This window comes from Pelecanus crispus, chromosome 5 (genome assembly GCF_030463565.1).
Source record: "Pelecanus crispus isolate bPelCri1 chromosome 5, bPelCri1.pri, whole genome shotgun sequence".
NCBI classification, from domain to species: domain Eukaryota; kingdom Metazoa; phylum Chordata; class Aves; order Pelecaniformes; family Pelecanidae; genus Pelecanus; species Pelecanus crispus.
In genome coordinates this window covers 8,146,646-8,165,082 of record NC_134647.1, presented here as the reverse complement: position 1 = coordinate 8,165,082, position 18,437 = coordinate 8,146,646, and the positions used below count along the sequence as shown (strand labels likewise).

The 18,437-nt window shown below is 42.4% G+C and overlaps 1 protein-coding gene across 2 annotated transcripts; it reads left to right on the top strand.

The window, feature by feature from the left end:
* UBXN4 (UBX domain protein 4) lies at positions 1-18,155 on the top strand. Of its 2 annotated transcripts, none has more exons than XM_075711020.1 (13): positions 1-92; positions 6,997-7,099; positions 7,964-7,992; positions 8,852-8,970; positions 11,035-11,203; positions 11,652-11,739; positions 13,336-13,390; positions 13,532-13,696; positions 14,482-14,609; positions 15,641-15,743; positions 16,090-16,221; positions 16,556-16,764; positions 17,540-18,155. In XM_075711020.1, the coding sequence occupies exons 1-13, from the start codon at positions 11-13 to the stop codon at positions 17,676-17,678; spliced, it is 1,521 nt and encodes a 506-aa protein (XP_075567135.1). In that variant the 5' UTR covers positions 1-10; the 3' UTR covers positions 17,679-18,155. The 2 variants fall into 2 exon arrangements, with proteins under 2 accessions (XP_075567135.1, XP_075567134.1); XM_075711019.1 differs by having other exon boundaries at positions 11,637-11,739.
* Positions 18,156-18,437: the final 282 nt, after the last annotated feature.

Genomic DNA, 18,437 nt, shown 5'->3' with positions numbered 1-18,437 from the left:
CGGCGGCACCATGATGTGGTTCGGCGGCTCCATCCCGGCCGCCATCGCCGCCGCCAAGCAGCGGAGCTCCGTCTTCGTCGTGTTCGTGTCAGGTAGGGCCCGGACGGGACGGGGCGCCGGGGCCCGCCCGCCCCTGCACTGACAGGGCGCCTGCGGCCGCGTCGTCGCCGGCCGCGGAGGGGGCCGGGAACAGCCGCCGCCGCTCGGGCAGGCCTCTGGGCTGCCCTGCCGCCCCTGAGGCCGGCGGGGACGGCCCCCCGCTCCGGCGGCCCCCGAATCGAGCGCTGTTCCCGGCCCGCCCGCTGCCCCGCGGGGTGCCGCTGCCCGCAGCCTCCCCCGGCGAGTGGGCCCGGCCCGCCCGCGGGCCTGGCAGCCGGCGCTGCTCGATCGCTCGCCCCCGGGCGGAGCTCGCCGGAGGCTCCGCAGCGCCTTCGCCAGCTGTTGCTTCCCCGCCTCCCCCTCCCGCCGTGCTGTGATTTCTGCTGTGTCAGTCCGAGTCCCTGCTGCCCGGCCTGGCGGTGCCTGGCCTGCCCGGGGGGTGTCCCAGCCCCGGGCCTTGCCCTTGTTGGGGTCTGTCGTGGCTGTAGGCACCGCGCCAGGCACTGAAATCAGTTGTTGCGATGTTTCATTTTTCCCTTCGTTACGTCCTTGTATAAGCCTGCATTCAGTCCTTACTGTTGTAACTTTCTTAGCTGTTTGTGTACAGTGTCCTTTTTCTTTCGAGTTACCTGTAGTGTTCTGTCACTGAACGGTAATTGAAGCCTATAGAAGCTCCAGTTGTCCTTGTGTACGTTGCCTTTCTCTGGAAAAATGAGAATGGGTAAAAGGAAAGGAGGACGTTAGGCTCTTAAACTTTCTTCTTGTGTTTTTATGTACGTGTGTGTGTTGTTTCTTTGTTTTTACTATTGCCTTAAGCGCTTGTGGCTTGAAGTTTCTCAGATGCCTTTTGAGAAAACAACCACGCTAAACACGTGACTAGCGTTGTTCCCTTAAGAATTATTGAACCGTGGGATTCGCTTAGCTTCAAGGAGAAGTTCACTCCCAGAGGGGATGTGAACAGAAAAGTAAAGTGCAGTTAAGTTCCTTTGTCGTTATACTTGGAGAACAACATTTTCTACTGGATAGTAAACACACTGCTAGAAATCAAGATCTCAGCCCACAACATGCTGTGTTGGTGTTGGAGGAAGGGATGGGGTAATGTATGCAGGCTTTAAGGAAGCATTTTAAAGCGCATGAATCATGGTGGCAGGTGGGTGCTATGATGTGAAAGCCTTTTACCATTGGATTGTTTTTTTCCATAAACATAACTTTAGTGTGTTTACCTACAGTGCTTACCTGATAGTTCTCTGCCTTCATAGTCAATAATGAGATGATCCTAGTGGGTTGTACAAAATTAAATGGAAGGCTAGGTAGTAAACAAGAAACCTCCTGGCAGAGGTGTTTTGCAACACTTGACATCATCACCCGTGCAACATAATGTGCTGTGACTTGGTTAAAAGCTGATCTTCCCCCCAACTCCCTACTCAGGGTTAAATGTTTTCTGCTAAATTTCTTGGATGTTTCAAATGCTCTGTATTGGGTTTGCATGGCAAGGTTTTGGTAGCGGGGGGCTACAGGGGTGGCTTCTGTGAGAAGATGCCAGAAGCTTCCCCCATGTCCGATAGATCCTATGCCAGCCGGCTCCAAGACGGACCCGCTGCTGGCCAAGGCCGAGCCCCTCATGGTGGTAGCGCCTCTGGGGTAATGTATATACGAAGGGGGAAAAAAAAACCTGCCCAAGTGCAGCTGTAGAGAGGAGTGAGTGAGAGTATGTGAGAGGAACGACTGTGCAGATCCCAAGGTCAGTGCCGAAGGAGGGCAGGAGGTGCTCCAGGCACGGAGCAGAGATTCCCCTGCAGCCCTGGTGCAGCCCCTGGTGAGGCAGCTGTGCCCCTGCACCCATGGAGGCCCCCAGGGAGCAGAGATCCCCCTGCACCCGGGGAGGAGCCCACGCCGGAGCAGGGGATGTGCCCCAAGGAGGCTGGGACCCCGGGGGAAGCCCGCGCTGGAGCAGGCTCCTGGCAGGAGCTGTGGCCCCGTGGAGAGAGGAGCCCAGGCTGGAGCAGGTTTGCTGGCAGGGCTGGGGACCCCGCGGGGGACCCACGCTGGAGCAGGCTGCTCCTGAGGGGCTGCACCCCGGGGAAGGGACCCACGCTGGAGCAGTGCACGAAGAACTGCAGCCCGTGGGAGGGACCCACGCTGGAGCAGGGGAGGAGTGTGAGGAGTCCTCCCCTGGGGAGGAAGGAGCAGCAGAGACGATGTGTAATTAACTGACTGCAGCCCCCATTCCCCATCCCCCTGCACCCCTCGGGGTGAGGAGGAAGAGAAATCAGGAGTGAAGTTGAGCCTTGGAAGCAGGGAGGGTGGGGCGAAGGTGTTTTAAAATTTAGTTTTTATTTCTCATTATTCTACTCTGGCTTCTGATTGGCAATAAGTTAAATTAATTTCCCCAAGTGGAGTCTGTTTTGCCCGTGATGGTAATTGCTGAGTCATCTCCCTGTCCTTATCTCAACCCATGAGCTTTTTGTTATGTTTTCTCTCCCCTGTCCAGCTGAGGAGGGCAGTGATAGAGTGGCTTTGGTGGGCATCTGGCATCCAGCCAAAGCTAACCCACCTCAAAGATTTTTTTAAATAGTAATTCAGTACCTATGAGTATTTTGAACTTGATACCTACGTATCAGGAGTTGAGAAGTGCACATAGTAACATATTTCCAACACTTTTTTATGAAACTAAAATTGTACATAAAACTGGCCATATCTTTTAGATGTGAATGTTGACTAGTTGGATGTAGGAATATGTAGATATACTGAGCAGAGATAAATTTGTGATTGCAGGGATGTAGTGTTTTGACATTGCAGTATGCTGTAAGGATTTGATTTGTTTTGTTTTGCTTGTTCTTACGAGTCCTGAAAAATGGGGAGTGTTACTTAGGGCGGGCATATCTCCAAAATGAAAGTGTGGGAGAGTTCTGCCTAGTTCGGGTCTACCCTAGGAACTTCAGGGCAGCTTACCTGTGATGGAGCTGATTGCGAAGCAGTTCTGTTATGCCTGCTGGGAAAGGGAATTGGGAAGCCCAAGAATGTACTTTCTTACCACGTGTAGAAGCAGGTGTGTTTGAAGGATGCCGAGTGCTGAAAGAATAGTCTATTTTTATGCTAGCAGTGACTGGGTTTGTTGGTTGGGTAGATCCGTGTTTAAAACAGCACAGCTGGTGGTGATGGTGGCTTTCAGGCTTTGCACTACACGCTTGCCTGTAGACACCGGAGACAAGCATTTGAAAGCAGCTCTCTGAGCAGGAAAACATGCTTTCAGAAATTTTCAGTGTTTCTGTTTTGTTGTGTACAAAAAATTAATAGAGGAAAAAAATTAGTGAGAGAAACGGAAAATATAAAGTAACTGTAATTTTAGGGTGGCCACTGTGGAGGGTAGCTATTAGAGCAGCCTTGACAAAAATTACTGAATTCTGTTAGGTTCATCTCTGGTTGGTGTCTGCTACTGTCTGCCTGTCCTTCTCTCCCACTTCACTGCACTTCTCTAAACAAGCACTAGAAAATGAAGAACTGGATTATTCTTTCTGATTCTAGAATATATTCCAGTCAAGCAAGGAATAATGCGACTATTTATCTTAACAGTGAGGTGGTGTTTGTAACTGCAATTGCATGTTGTTCAACCAGTTTTCTTTTCCTTTAACAGTTTTGCTTGTAGCTATAATACTAATATTTTTTAGTTCAGTTTTTAGAAGCCTCACAGCATATTCTGGTGATGCAGTTGTGTAAGCATATTAAAGATCCTGTTGAATTCACGGGGAGTTGCAATGAAAGGGGTTGCTCCATATGCTCCAGGGAGCGTGAGGTGAAGCGTGTCTGCCTTACAAAACTGATTTTAAATATTAAGGTGAGTTGTTAGATTAGAGGCTTCTGTATACATAAGGCAAAGAAGTTGTTTTTGGGAACCAGAAGAGTTATGTTGTGGCATCAAATAATTGCTAGTAGGCTCTGCTGCTGCATGAGGGAAGAATACTCCTGATACTGAAACAGTTCTGGTGAGTGTCTGTGGTATCGTGTTGGTAGCTGTTCTGTAGGTCATTTTCTAGCCTGCAGAGTTAAAAAACTCCTCTATTCTGTGAGTTATTAATCTAAAGTCAATTGTTCGTTTGATATGAACCCCCTCAGATACCTCCTCTGTTCTGATTGAGGTGTTTAAGATTATTCTTTCCAAAAGTTAGACATGTTCTGATCATGGAAATATCAGGTCACTCGTAAACACTGCTTTTCAGAAGTGAAAAAATGAAGGGGGGAGAAAAGAAAAAACTTCAAGCAAAAATGTTTGTCTTTTTTTTTTAGTAACATTTGTAGAAACACTCCTTCCTTTGTTCATAACTTTATTTTTAGACTACTTTTTTACAAAGCACTGATTTGCAGTCAACAGGCTATTTGTTAGTATTTTGTAGCCAAGCTGCATCAAAGCACTATTCAAGTTAAATATGTGAACTGACGCAAAGGAGGAGGAGGTGGACAACTTGATGTCCTGGCTTACTCTCATTTCCAGAATGGGCAATCCTTACTCTTACAGAGCAGTTACGAAATGTTGGACATTGAGAAGTCAGCTGGGCTTATCTTTCTTCTTCTGAAAGGAAAACACTTCTCCCTGATGACTGTGTGCTGAGGAATAGGGGATTAAAGTCCTTCGACAGCTTGTGATGGTTTTGAGTAAGTTCCTCGTACAGGAAATAAATCATTGCAGAAGAAGAGTCTCTTCCAATTATCTGAGTCACTTGAGAAATGATGGATGTGTTTTCCTTATGTAGATACCTAAATTTAGCTGACCAAATTGAAGAGATGAGCAAGTGTGACTGCAAATTGTGTTCAGGTCTTTCTGCTAAGTGAAATAAGGTGATGCTTTTGTTTGAGAAACATAAGAAATCTGAGAGTCTTGGGAACTAGAATTCTGAGGTGGTTGTGATAGCTCAGTGTTTAGCAGAATTATGAATTACATCGAGTTCCATTCAGCTTGACCTCTTGACTTTTCTGATGCTTTTCCTGTGACCTGGCAGTTTTCATTTCAGGATATAATTACTACTACAAAACTGTAATGAATGCACCTTAACCCCTAAATGAGAAAGGGTAATCAAAACAAAAAGATATATGAGAATAAGCAACTATTCAACTATGTGGGATAGTCACAATATTAAGCTGTGCTTTGTGGCGTAGAGCTTTATAAAATGTGAGTTATCAGTGTTTCATTCATGGGTCACATCTCTCAGAGACTGTAAGGTGAACAGTCTGACCTGTTTGTGTTTTTCAGCATTCTTTTTCTACAGCAGTTGTTTGTATGGAAAAGTTAGTGTTAGGCAAGTACTCGGATATTTTTAGTAGCCTAATTGGATGAGCACATGTCCTTTTGAAAAAGTGTGTGGTGAAGCAGCTGTCTGTCTCTGAGCATTTGGAAATGGGGGAGGAGGCTGACCTGCCCTTGGCAGAACAGCTGCATCCATTGACCACAGTTGGAAGGACTGCACTTAAAGGAAGAGGAAAGGTTCCTACATAAAATACTCTAAATATTTCCTTGCTTACGTAGGATAATAGTACTAAAGATGAATACATTCTTACTTGCTCCAGTACTTCCAGGGAAAAATCAATACATATGGTTGGAAAACACTTTTCTAGAATCAGTATATTTTTGATATATGTCTCTCAGAGAAGCGTTGTGGCCAGACAGTCATGGCCTTAAGGCAGCAGTGCTTCACCAGGGGACTGACTCCACATGTAACTCCTGATCTTTAACAAGTAAAAAATAGTGCATGAAATGGCAACTGGGATGAAACAAACAAATGGTTTGTTGTTGTCACTGAATATTGGATTACTGTACTTCTGTATTTGTGACTCAAATTCTTCATCAAGAGTACAGTTGATTGCAAGCTGCTAGGAAGTAATACAGATTGAAGATAAGCACATGGTTGCAGGACAGTTGACTTGTTGAAAGACGCTTAATACTCCTTGGAATCTATTAACCCACATCCTCACTAAACCGGTGCTTTGGAAGATAAATGCATGATTGATGCGTTTCATCTGATTAACACTTCTGAATCTGTGGCCACAGAGCTCCTTTTCAGTTTCCCATACTTCAGTAGCTCCTCTCTGTTATTCTTGTTCCTCTGTACTCCTCACTCCTTTTCCTCCCCTCCTACTATTACTGTTCACGTCAGGAACTGTAATACCAAACTAAGTTACAAATAATCCTGCAAATAAGTGTTTCTTGGTTGGTGTTTGGTTTTTTGGGTTTTTTTGTTTAACATCATCAAACTGTGAAACCTTGTCTGCTGAATTATATATTTACAAGGAGTGGAAAATACAGTTTTAACTCTTAGCAGCTCGTGTACCAATATGTAATTAAACTTCTAATGAGGGGTAAGCAGTGGATAGTTTTAGCACGTTAGCAGGTCAAGCTTAATGTCAGGGAGAAGCAATGGTTCCCTCTGTGCTGTGGGATCTCCTTGCATATTATGAGAGTATACTGAGCCAAAATACTAAAGCATAAGCATGCACACTGTAACATGAAAGTGAGGTCTTTTGGTAGTTGTGCAATTAGGCGATGGGCTTGATTGCATCTTCGGACTTGCCGTCACCTCCAGTTGCTCTAAGTGCATTCCACCTGTGTGGTCCAGTTCCTTCTGCTCCCTCGGACCAGCTCACCATGCAGTTGAATGACTACCAAAGTTACATGCTTGCTGGCTTGGAAGGATTTTTGGTATATTAGATTTTTGGCATGTTAGCAAGGCGAGTCAGCTGGAGTGAATTGTCTCCAGATTATTAAAAAAAAAATGATTAAACTGGCTTGAAAATAATCACGAGAGTGTCTTTCAAAGGTGATTTCAAGCAATTGAAGCAAAGCTAAAATCAGACCAGAAACAGTAATTTGTGGCAGGTTTAGCTTCACACATATGCTGTATCTTGCAGGTGAGGATGAACAATCTACTGAGATGGCTGCAAGGTGGGAAGATGAGAAGGTGACTGAAGCTGCCTCAGATGGTTTTGTTGCTATTAAAATCAACACCAAAAGGTTTGATCCTATTCTAGTTCTGTCTCTTACACAATCTTTCATTGATGATGATGAGAGTAAGAGGCTTTTGAAGTCCTTGCCCTGATTTGGAGGTAGTCTAAACACAAGGTTCCATAGCATGAGTAAATTCAATACTTCTGAAGCCACTAGAGCCTCAGAAAATTCCAGATTTCCAAATTTACTGTTGTGTTCTACAGAACAGTATTTCAGACTGTATTTCAGTACTAGTAAAAGAATGCTTGAGGTTGTCCCCTTTCAACAGGGAGAGACACAAAAGTTATGTAAAAAAGCTGGAATCAAAATGCAAGTACTCTTGAGGCAGTTCTTGATTTGCCAAGTTACATAATGAATTTAAAAACCCTCATGAATTCAGAAAGATAAAAATCTGTAAAGCCCTAGAGAAAATGTGTTTGTCTCTATTGTAACACATAGAACAGAGGACCATTGAAGTTCCTGGGTAAATTACTCAGCTATTTTTGTTATGTTGAAGTGTTCCAGTCCGTGTGAAGAAAGTGCATTGGCATTTCCCAAAATGGTATTATTTTGAAATGCTTTGTAGACATTTTATTAGACTTATTATATTATTTGTGTTCAATAGACTAGATGTCTTTTTCCTGAATTGCTTCTTAGCACTGTTTCCCTAAATTTTAAGGAGTCAACTGTGATAACCAGGGATTGTCACCATGTCAACACTTATGCAAAATGTTAATGAAAGATGCAATGCAAATTTGCTTTCAGTGTTCTCTCAAGTATTTAAATAGTTTTGTGTGTGGTAGTAGGACAGTTATTTTTATAATGAAAGACTTAATCTGAAGTTGTTGCAAAGTGATTGCTCCTCCTAAATGAATCTTTTCTTTTGAACAGTGAAGCATGCCTGCAGTTTTCTCAAATTTGTATCCTTTGAGATCAGTTTAGATGCTACGTTATGATTACAGATAATTGCTCTTTACAAGTTAATACTGTTCTTAAGACAAATATTTACAAGCAACGTTATTAAAATAGTTATGGCACAAAAATACGCAATAAACTGTGTAGTTAAAAGATACCATCTATGCAATCAACTTACTGTCAGTTCTTAGAAAAAGTGAACAAGTCGGGTTTTTTTAATGTTAATCCTATGTCATTCTCCAAATAGAAAATTGTCCAAAGCTTTATGTAAACAAAATAACTCATTGGTACTACTAATCAGCATTAGAAAACAAACAAGCAATGCTTTAAATTATTAGCTGAAGTTCAGAGTTACAGAGGAGGGAGAACAAGTAGTGGACCGGGTTCTGTCAGATACATGGCTATGAAGTTAGGTAAACATCTGCCTACCTTAAGTAGGTCACTGCATATAGCTCAGGAATTCTGTATGATGCTGGGAAAGTTCAAAGAAAAATTCAGTACCTTAACTTGGATTTTCTTAATGCTGTAAAGAGTTTGTTATTATTGTCTATATAAGATGTTGTCTCACACTAAAACAAAATCTTTCAAGTCAAAGCATAATCGGTTGTCGGATATGTATGTGTTGGAGAAAAATACTTGCGCTAACCATTTCAAAGTAAAGAAGAAATACTGATCAGTTGTATGTTATGTTTTCCAGCATTTTTGTTAGCGTGTTTTTTTCTTCCTCCCTTGGCACTGACTACTGGCAACCAGGTGGAGACAGAATATTGGGCTAGAAGGTTCTGTAGGAAGGACTTCTGCTTTTCCTTTTGAGGTTACTTTATAAACTTTTGTTGTTTGTTGCCCTTAACTGTTGCTGTGCAGATCCTGTAGTGTGCGTTCCATCCAGTTTTTTTATAGGAGACAATGGAATCCCTTTGGAAGTAATTGCTGGCAGCGTTTCTGTCGAAGAGCTTGTTACCAGAATCCATAAAGTTAAACAGGTAACGCTTGCGAACAGACTGGATCTTTCAGATGGAGTTGGGTGTGCTCACGTGCTCACAACAGGAGATGTCCCTGGCCCTTAGCGTGTGCCTTGGGGAAGTATGAATTGCTGGTTCTATATCAGCAGTCCTGGTTAACAGGGGAGGTCCCTGATGACTGGAGGCTTGCCAATGTGACGCCCATCTACAAGAAGGGCTGGAAGGAGGACCCGGGGAACTACAGGCCTGTCAGCGACCTCGGTGCCAGGAAAGATTATGGAGAGGTTCATATTGAGTGAACTCAACAGGCAAGTGCAGGTCAACCAGGGGATCAGGCCCAGCCAGCATGGGTTCATGAAAGGCAGGTCCTGCTTGACCAACCTGATCTCCTTTTATGACCTGGTGACCCGCCTGGTAGATGATGGAAAGGCTGTGGATGTCATCTACCTCGACTTTAGCAAAGCTTTTGACACCGTCTCCCACAATATTCTCCTTGGGAAGCTGGCAGCTCATGGCTTGGACGGGCATAGTCTTCTCTGGGTAAAAAACTGGTTGGGTGGCCGAGCCCAGAGAGTTGTGGTAAATGGAGTTAAGTCCAGTTGGCAGCCAGTCACGAGCGGTGTTCCCCAGGGCTCTGTTTTGGGGCCAGCCTTGTTTGATATCTTTATCGATGATCTGGATGAGGGGATTGAGAGAACCCTCAGTAAGTTTGCAGATGGCACCAAGTTGGGCAGGAGTGTCAATCTGCTGGAGGGTAGGATGGCCCTGCAGAGGGACCTGGACAGGCTGGACCGATGGGCCGAGGCCAACTGGATGAGGTTTAACAAGGCCAAGTGCCGGGTCCTGCACTTCGGGCACAACAATGCCATGCAGCGCTACAGGCTTGGGGAAGAGTGGCTGGAAAGCTGCCTGGCCGAAAAGGACCTGGGGGTGTTGGTCGACAGCCGGCTGAGCATGAGCCAGCAGTGTGCCCAGGTGGCCAAGAAGGCCAACAGCGTCCTGGCTTGTGTCAGGAATAGTGTGGCCAGCAGGAGCAGGGAGGTGATTGTTCCCCTGCACTGGCGCTGGTGAGGCCGCACCTGGAATACTGTGTCCAGTTTTGGGCCCCTCACTACAAGGAAGACATTGAGGTGCTGGAGCGTGTTCAATGAAGGGCAACAAGGCTGGTGAAGGGTCTGGAGCACAGGCCTTATGAGGAGCGGCTGAGGGAACTGGGGTTGTTTAGCCTGGAGAAGAGGAGGCTGAGGGGAGACCTTATTGCTCTCTACAACTACCTGAAAGGAGGTTGTAGTGAGGTGGGGGTCGGTCTCTTCTCCCAAGTAGTTAGTGATAGGACAAGAGGAAATGGGCTCAAGCTGTGCCAGGGGAGGTTTAGGTTGGAAATTAGGAGAAATTTCTTCATGGAAAGGGTAGTCAAGCATTGGAACAGGCTGCCCAGAGAGGTGGTGGAGTCATCATCCCTGGAAGTGTTCAAAAAACGGGTAGATGTGGCACTTGGGGACATGGTTTAGTGTAGTCTACCCTTGATTGGTTTAGCGGTGGGCTTGGTAGTGTAGGTTAATGGTTGACTGGATGATCTTAAAGGTCTTTTCCAACCTAAACGATTCTATGATTCTAACAACAAAATCTGCAAACTTAAATTCAGCACACATATTGAACAGGTTGGAAAGCACTGTGCAGAAGTGCTGCATTATTTTTTGTTTCACAGATTGGTTTAGATCATCTGTGTAACACCTACAGTATTGAAGAAATATGTCAAGAACTCTGAACTGGAATGACGTACTGATTACTTTTTCAGTTCATACATGGTTTTGTAATATCGTTTTGTAATGTGGATTTATAAAGTTATGCTATGGAACATAATACAACTGTAGATAGTTTTGTCACTTTGATTTCAAGTGTAAGACTAAAATTAGGAAAAAAAATATTAAATGAATGATTGCATTCTACTCAACAATATGTGATTAATTCTAGTTTTATATTTTAAATAGGACTGATTCTCCAAAAATAGTTTAGTCTTGACCTTTGAACCTGTGGAAAATTTTCAGAGTTTCATAGTCTTATGTTTTTCCCCCAATTTCTTAGATGCACACAGTAAAAGGGCAGCCTTTGGAAAATGGAAGTCAGCCATCTGCTCCCTGTCCCTCCTCTCAATCTGATGGTGCTCCAGAAAATACGCAATCCAGAGCAGTAGAGTTTTGTGACTCTCCTGAGTCTGTTACAGCTGAGACAATGAGACCTTCTGCTGGTAATGGTTAGTATTTTTACACAAATGCTAGCTAATTTGCTTTTGAAATAAGTTGTTATATGATGGTACATAAAAGGCAATATATTGAGTGGACTTGTTGAGGAAAAGCTTGCGTATCCCAGAATGCTTCTTGCAAGTCTAGAGGGAAGAGTAACTTGTCATTCTGCTCAGTTTTAATGAGTGAGAAATCTGTGGGTTTTAATACAATAAAAATTGTGTATGCTTTCTTGAAATAGGATTCAATTTTAAAAGTTTGTTTGGGTTAGTAACCTGAAACCAAATTATTGGGGGGGAAGTCTAAATAGCAGAACTGGATATCTCCTTGAGATACCCTAGTTGCTGCAAATTATGGCTAACAGTGAGCATAATGATTTTTTATGATAAGAAGTATACCTTTTATTTTTCTCTTATGCATTACTTTCTTGTAAATCACTTGAAGATGGAGCAAATTCAGGTCAAGCAAGCCAGGAAGCAACAAATTCTTCAGATGAGCAAGTGAGTGATGCTCAGCCTGTGAATGATCTTACACTCAAAGTAGAAAGGTAAGTCTTCTTTTGTAGACTACCTAATGTATTGTATTTGTTTCTCAGGAGGTGGTTTTGTTGGGTTTTGTTTTTCTTTTTTTAACAAACAGGCTTAATTACAGGATTTTTGGTGCTTATTCTGTTATCGTTTGGCACACACTTATGTGGTAGTCTTCTCATTTAGATATCTGGGAATACTAGGGTTGATACAAAAGCAGGTTTTAAATTAATCTCATTTCTCACGTACTCTGAAAGAAAAGAGTAATCTGAAAAACTAAAGATGTTGTCCTTATTTTGATATAACTTGAATACAGACAATATGCTGCAAAAATTTTGAAGGAGTTGAAACATTGAATTGAAAGCACTTGAAGCTGGGGTAATAAAGTGGTAACCTAGACTTTGTAGGGATGCCATCTTATTTCTTTTTCTTCTTGTCTACTTGATGACTGTTTGTAGTCTAGGCATGTTGAAAAAGCCAGAGGAATCCTATTCCGAGATGACTCTCTTGTTTTATTGGTGAACGAGGTCTGATGAGCAGTTCTAGTATGTTAAAGTATGGTGACCAGAAATATCTGGTTCAGTACATGGTTTGTTCATTAAATTGATTGGTTTTAAATACAAGATTTTGTGTATAAACTTCTTTTTTTAGCATCTGTAAGACTGATACTATTTGTAATATCCTATCTAAAACCAGTAACACATACTTAGGATTATTTATACTGCTAAAATGTATTTTAAAACTTTTTCCACATTTAATTTCCATTTTCTTCCAAAGTTGTTGGACAGTAAGTATAATTTTTACTTACCACTGATATGAAAATGCAGTCAATATTTTAACATAAGTACCAAAATTCCTTTCTAAAATGTGCATTAATCTTAAATTATGCTGTGTTTGCGTGTATCTACAGCATTTCTTTCGGGGGGGGGGGGGGGGGGGGGAGGTAAAGCGCTGTGGTAATTAGCATTTTCTTTTTAAAAGAAGCAAAACAGCTGCCATACAAACAACATTTTTCTGATTATCTGACTTCTCATGTTGTTTGGTCATGCCTGCCCTTTCCCTGGATTTAAAATATGTTGTAAATTACTGTGGTTTAAGTCAATCCTTATTCTAAGGCACCTTTCTGGATAGATCTATGAGACAGATGCATGGGCAGCTATGTCAGTGCTATATATTATTTGCTTTCCACTTTAGGAAGTGATGTGCAGAAGAAACCAGATGGCTTAAATAGCTATGAAGAGATTGAGATTTAGTGTTTCTGTTAGCACAAATCATAAATAGTACTTGCTTATCGTATGTCTTACAAGGTGGTTCGACAGTAAGAGTATGTAAGAGTCTTCATTTACTGAGTGGAAAAGGATAGAAGGAATATGTTAGAACTCCATTAAAAGTTGGAAACTAGGTGGTGAATCACCACCTCGTCTCTTTATGGATGGTACGCCCGCATGTGAATGAATCGTTACCATTACGCTAGGTATTAGCACTGCGTTACAGTTCATGTTCATTTTCCGGTGTTCCGTTCTTCTGTAAGTGTTGGCAAATGCTTCATTAAAATTTTAAAATGTTAGTAACAGATACTGCAATTTTAAGACTTTTCACTTTATTCCTAAATTTAGAATAACAAAAAAGCTTGAAGAAAGACGAGAAGAGAGAAGGAAAGAAGAAGAACAGGTAACACAAAAATGTAAAACCGCTTGCAATTTTTTTTATACCCTGATTTGAATAAACGCTTAGTTCCTTTTTAAACAAATGTACTTCAATCTTGTCCAAGGCAATTTTGTGGTCCAATTTTTGTCTTTATTGTTTATTCAGAAAGAAATTAAGAAAGAAATTGAAAGGAGAAGAACTGGTAAGGAAATGTTGGAGTACAAAAGACGACAGGAAGAAGAATTGACAAAACGTATGTTGGAGGAAAGGAACAGAGAAAAGGCAGAAGAGAAGGCTGCTAGAGAGCGTATAAGACAACAGATTGCAATGGTAAATCTTTCATTTGGGAAGATAGCTTGCTGCTTCTCCCTCTCACAAGGGCTACCAGTGTACTAAGAGGATGACTTTTCTCATTTGGTGAAACTTTGAAAGATTGTCCATTCTTCTGTTTGGAATCCCGTGACCTTGTATGGTAATTTGTGTTTGGGGTTTATGTAGCATTTCCTGTGTATAGAATGAAGCTTCTGCTTTCATGTTCACAATGATGTTTTCTATCTGAACAAACATACCAACTTTTCTGTCACACTGCTTGAATCCAGTGGAGAATTATCATTTAAACATAAAAATAATTGCAATTTAAGCATAGTTCTGGAACAGAAGCAAGGGTGTATTTAATTGTGGAACATGCAGAAGAACACTGATCTCAAAATGGTGGTGAGGATTGTTTTCTAAGTTTGTGCGTATATATGTGCGTACATGTATGGATATAAACAATTTGTAACAAATGAAATCCCTCCTCATTATTAGGTTTTGGTCTAGAACACTTAGAATTGTAATCGTGTAACTTGTCATGAGACTTCTCCCTGTGTCTTCACCGGAGTGTTAAACTTGCATGGGAAGATCATCCATTAACATCTATTTGCATGAAGTGACTCATTGAAAAGTGTCATCCTGGCTAATGACATGAGGTTATGCAGTTTGGCAGTGAATAATTCCTGGCAGCACTGTCTTTTCTCCTCATTAGGTACTGAGTACAGATCGTAGCTCTCTGTTTGAATGAATATTAAGCTACAACTCATGGTAAAAATTAAGGTTTCTGTTTGGTCCTTTCACAGGATCGTGCCGAGAGAGCAGCTCGCTTTGCAAAATCAAAGGAAGAAGCAGAAGCTGCAAAAGCTGCAGCTCTTCAGGCTAAACAGGCTGAAATAGAGGCCAGAAAAGAAGCATCTCAAAAGGAGCGAAGGTGAGTTCCTGTAGAGAAAGAAGTGTATGTTTCTGGGGAGCGAGGTGAAGAAACCTTACATAAACTTTTAAGAGATTTAGTATACATGCTAATCTATTAATTGATGCCATGTTGAACTGTTTAAACAGTGACATAAAAAGTTGGCTTTCTTTTATATTGTTTATTCGTAGCTCTTTACGTGAATAGCCTGTTCTCTGATAACTTTCATCCTTTTGACATTCCTGATTATGAAACACTGACCGCCTTTCCGTGTGCGTTATTTCAGTTAGAGAAGAGCTTTTGCTGTCTGATCTTTCATTTAAATGCCACATATAATGGGGCGAGGTGGGGAACTAGGTGAGGTGAGAACGTGATAGCTAATGACTAGATAATGTCCGTACTGCACGGGGGAGCATGGTACCGACCCAGCTGTTTGGCTGCATGCGCAATTGGCTTGGATTCAGCGCGGCTCAATTGGACTCATCAGCTGGCTGGGTCAGAGCTGTCTCCTGCTTTGCCCAACGCTGCTGTTCCAGGAAATACTCTAACCTGTAGAGACCTTACATGGAGCCACCGTGAGTCTAGCAGTGCCCCTGAACAGTGGGCGAGCACAGGATGAACCCTGTGTTGGTGTTGAAACTCCAACAGTAATGCTGGGCCGTAGCTAATCGAATATAGAATCACTTGCCAAGCCAGCTTAAATGTCTGTGCCCTCATAGTACAACTTCTTGAGAAAAGAACAAAAATAATACAGGCTACACAAAAGAAATACGGTGTGTATTTCATTCATGTATTAACTTTTTTGCATGATTAATGTAAATATCTTGTTTGAATGGTGATGGGTCTTGAACTCTGATAAAAACCAGAGGAGATGCATTGTGATATCTAGAAGATGGTTATCAACTGTGGATCCAAACTTGTAACCCATCTGCACTGCCATAAGTAGGGTGACTGTCCCTCTCGTCCACATTTCAACACTACCAAGCTAAAGGCCCAGGAGCGTTTGTCTGTAACTGTTCATGTGCTGACTGACCCCGATACGTGTCCTGCAGTGCAATAGCCAGGATTCAGTTCCGCCTCCCAGATGGATCTTCCTTTACTAACCAGTTCCCATCTGAAGCACGACTGGAAGAAGCAAGGCAGTTTGCTGCGCAGGTAAATCAGTGTTCCATTTTCTCAGCTATGTGCTGATTACAATTTGGTGTAGCATCAACTAGTCGTTGATCGTGGTGGAATTGTCATCAGCTGCTTTCCTTTTTGTTTATTTGAAGGGGGTTTTGGTAGCAGCCTTTGCCAGCATCACCAACTGCTTTTGTGTTACTGCAGCATGTTATTAGTAACAGGTAGTGGGATACGACAAATCCTCCATTTCTCTATAGGAAGATGATTGATAGTTTGATGTAGAACTCTTGGGTCAGTATGGCAAGGTATAAGCTGGCAATTCTGCAGTTGTTTGAAAGTGAACAGTTATAAATAAAATGCTTTCTTTATATTTTCACAGACAGTTGGTAATGCTTACGGCAATTTTTCACTGGCGACAATGTTTCCCAGAAGGGAGTTTACCAAAGAAGATTACGGAAAGAAATTAGTGGAGCTAGAGTTAGCGCCCAGCGCTTCAGTAGTGTTGCTGCCGGTAGGTGTTGGGTTTTGGTTTGTTTGCTTTTATGTCCTTGCAAACAGCAAAGCTGTCGCTGCATAGCTGCTTTTAGTTGGCAATGATAACATTTGAATTTTGGTCTTTTCTGTGTCTCAGATGGATTGCAAAATTACTTTAATTTTTCTCAGGACTGATTTGGAGAAGGATTTTCTCTGAAGCAGATAAATGGTGGTATAGGTATTTGTCTAACGTGTAACTAGAGGAGTTCTCTTGTGTCTGCTGAGCTGCTTCTAAATTATGTATGAAATACTCTGTCTACAAGAGCACGACTTCAGTGTCTGACAAGTTTGCTTTATGTGTTCATGACCAGGCGGGAAGACCTGCTACTTCCGTTGTTCAGGCTTCAGGCGGTGATCTGTGGAAGTTCTTGGGCACAATACTTTATCCCCTCTTAGCAGTTTGGAGATTTATTAGCAACTTCCTGTTTACGAGTCCACCCCCCTCACAGTCCACTGTGAGATCAGCGCATCAGCAAGACCATTCAAATCCTTCAACATCGAACAGCGTTGAGCAAAGCAGGTAATCCCAACCGTTCGAGGCAGCTATTTCTCGAGCTGCTGGCTGGCACTGTTTTCACGTAGTGTCATTGTCATGTTTTCATCACATAGTGGAGAACTGAACCGTATCTGTCTCTTAACCGCTGCCCTCTCCTTGTAGTTTCTGGCCACCACCCTTCCACCTGCTTAAAAGGGGATAACCCAGTGGCTGGCGAACTGCATGGCAGCTCTGACTAGGATTTGTTGGTTTTTACATGGGTGATTAAGCAAGAGCCATATTGTTTGCTGCTTCAGTTTCCAGTTACAGACTAGAAAAAGCATTGCCTTGCAGTCATTTATGAGTAGGCAGTTCGGCTGTAACTATAAACCTGGGCTTCACTTGAGCTGATACTGTTCGGAAGATAAGAATTTTGCAAATCAGATGTTAAAGTGTTATGCTATGGTTGTACAAGAAACCCGAGCAACTGAAGTCTGATTCTGACAGTTGAGGTTTTGTATTGCCTAGCAAATGAGAGATCTGCTCTACCAGGAGAGCCGCTGGGCTGGTTCACGTGACGCAGCCACCCATTGCTTCCATGACAGGTGCTTTCCAGGGGAAATGAGATTCTGTCAGTTTGTCTGATTCCTAAACGACAAACCTTCAGCTGGGTATTGCTTCCCAAGGAGACACAGGGCTGAAGAAAACTACTATTGGGGATAAGAGAAGGAAGGATGCATGATTTGCACAAGAAGCGAATGCAAAAAATGCAGTTATTACTAGGGGCAGCTGTCAAACCTCTCTGTCATTTGTACCCTAGGCAAGCAGTCAGGAAACGAGTAGTGGAAAAGCGGGGAGAAGACTTCAAAAAAGAAGGCAAAATATATAGACTGAGGACTCAAGACGATGGAGAAGATGAAAACAATACTTGGAATGGAAATTCTACACAACAAATGTAGTTTTGAGTAACTGCAGTAATCACTGTCTGGCTTTTTTTTTTTTCTTTTTTCTTTTTATTTGATCTAAGTCAACTAAAGCTTCTGGACAAGTGGGGCTTATTTTACACTGACTGAATTGCTTAATCCTTATTCCTGTAGCGGAGTATGGAATAAAGTCACCTAAGTCAGAAAAATGGAGTGGGTGTGGCTGAGGCCTAGAAGCAGAGAGTTAAAAAGACTGAAAATCTCCATCAGCTTTCGTAATCATTACCCTACTGCCATAGAAAGGCACTTTTTAATCTATAAATATTCTGCTATATAAATTTAAGGGCCAGATATTAATATAAAGGTCATGGTAGGCAATGACTGATTGAGGGTTTCAGAAGCACTATAAGTAGTAAATGGGGTAATTAATTTATGTTCAATTTTTTTCTTGCTTCTGCAACTGCAAGCAAAATCTTTGTAGTTTTTAATTCCCCAAGCACTCAATAAACTATTTTCCAGAAAACATAACTGTCTTTTCTTGTGAAGTTCCTCTGAAGTACTTGTGTCACAAGGAAGCAAGCAGTTAGGATCATACACTGAAATTTAAAATAGAGCGGACAAACTTTTTGTTCCAGTTTAAATGACCTTACTCGGGAGTTGTTCATACTAAAATCTGGTAAAACACATCGGAAATAGTGTTTTGGGTCCAGGCTATGGTACAGGAAGAAAAAAAAAAAAAGGGTCTTTATCACATAAGATGGAAATGTTGTTAGCAGGGGGCTGCAATACAAGAGC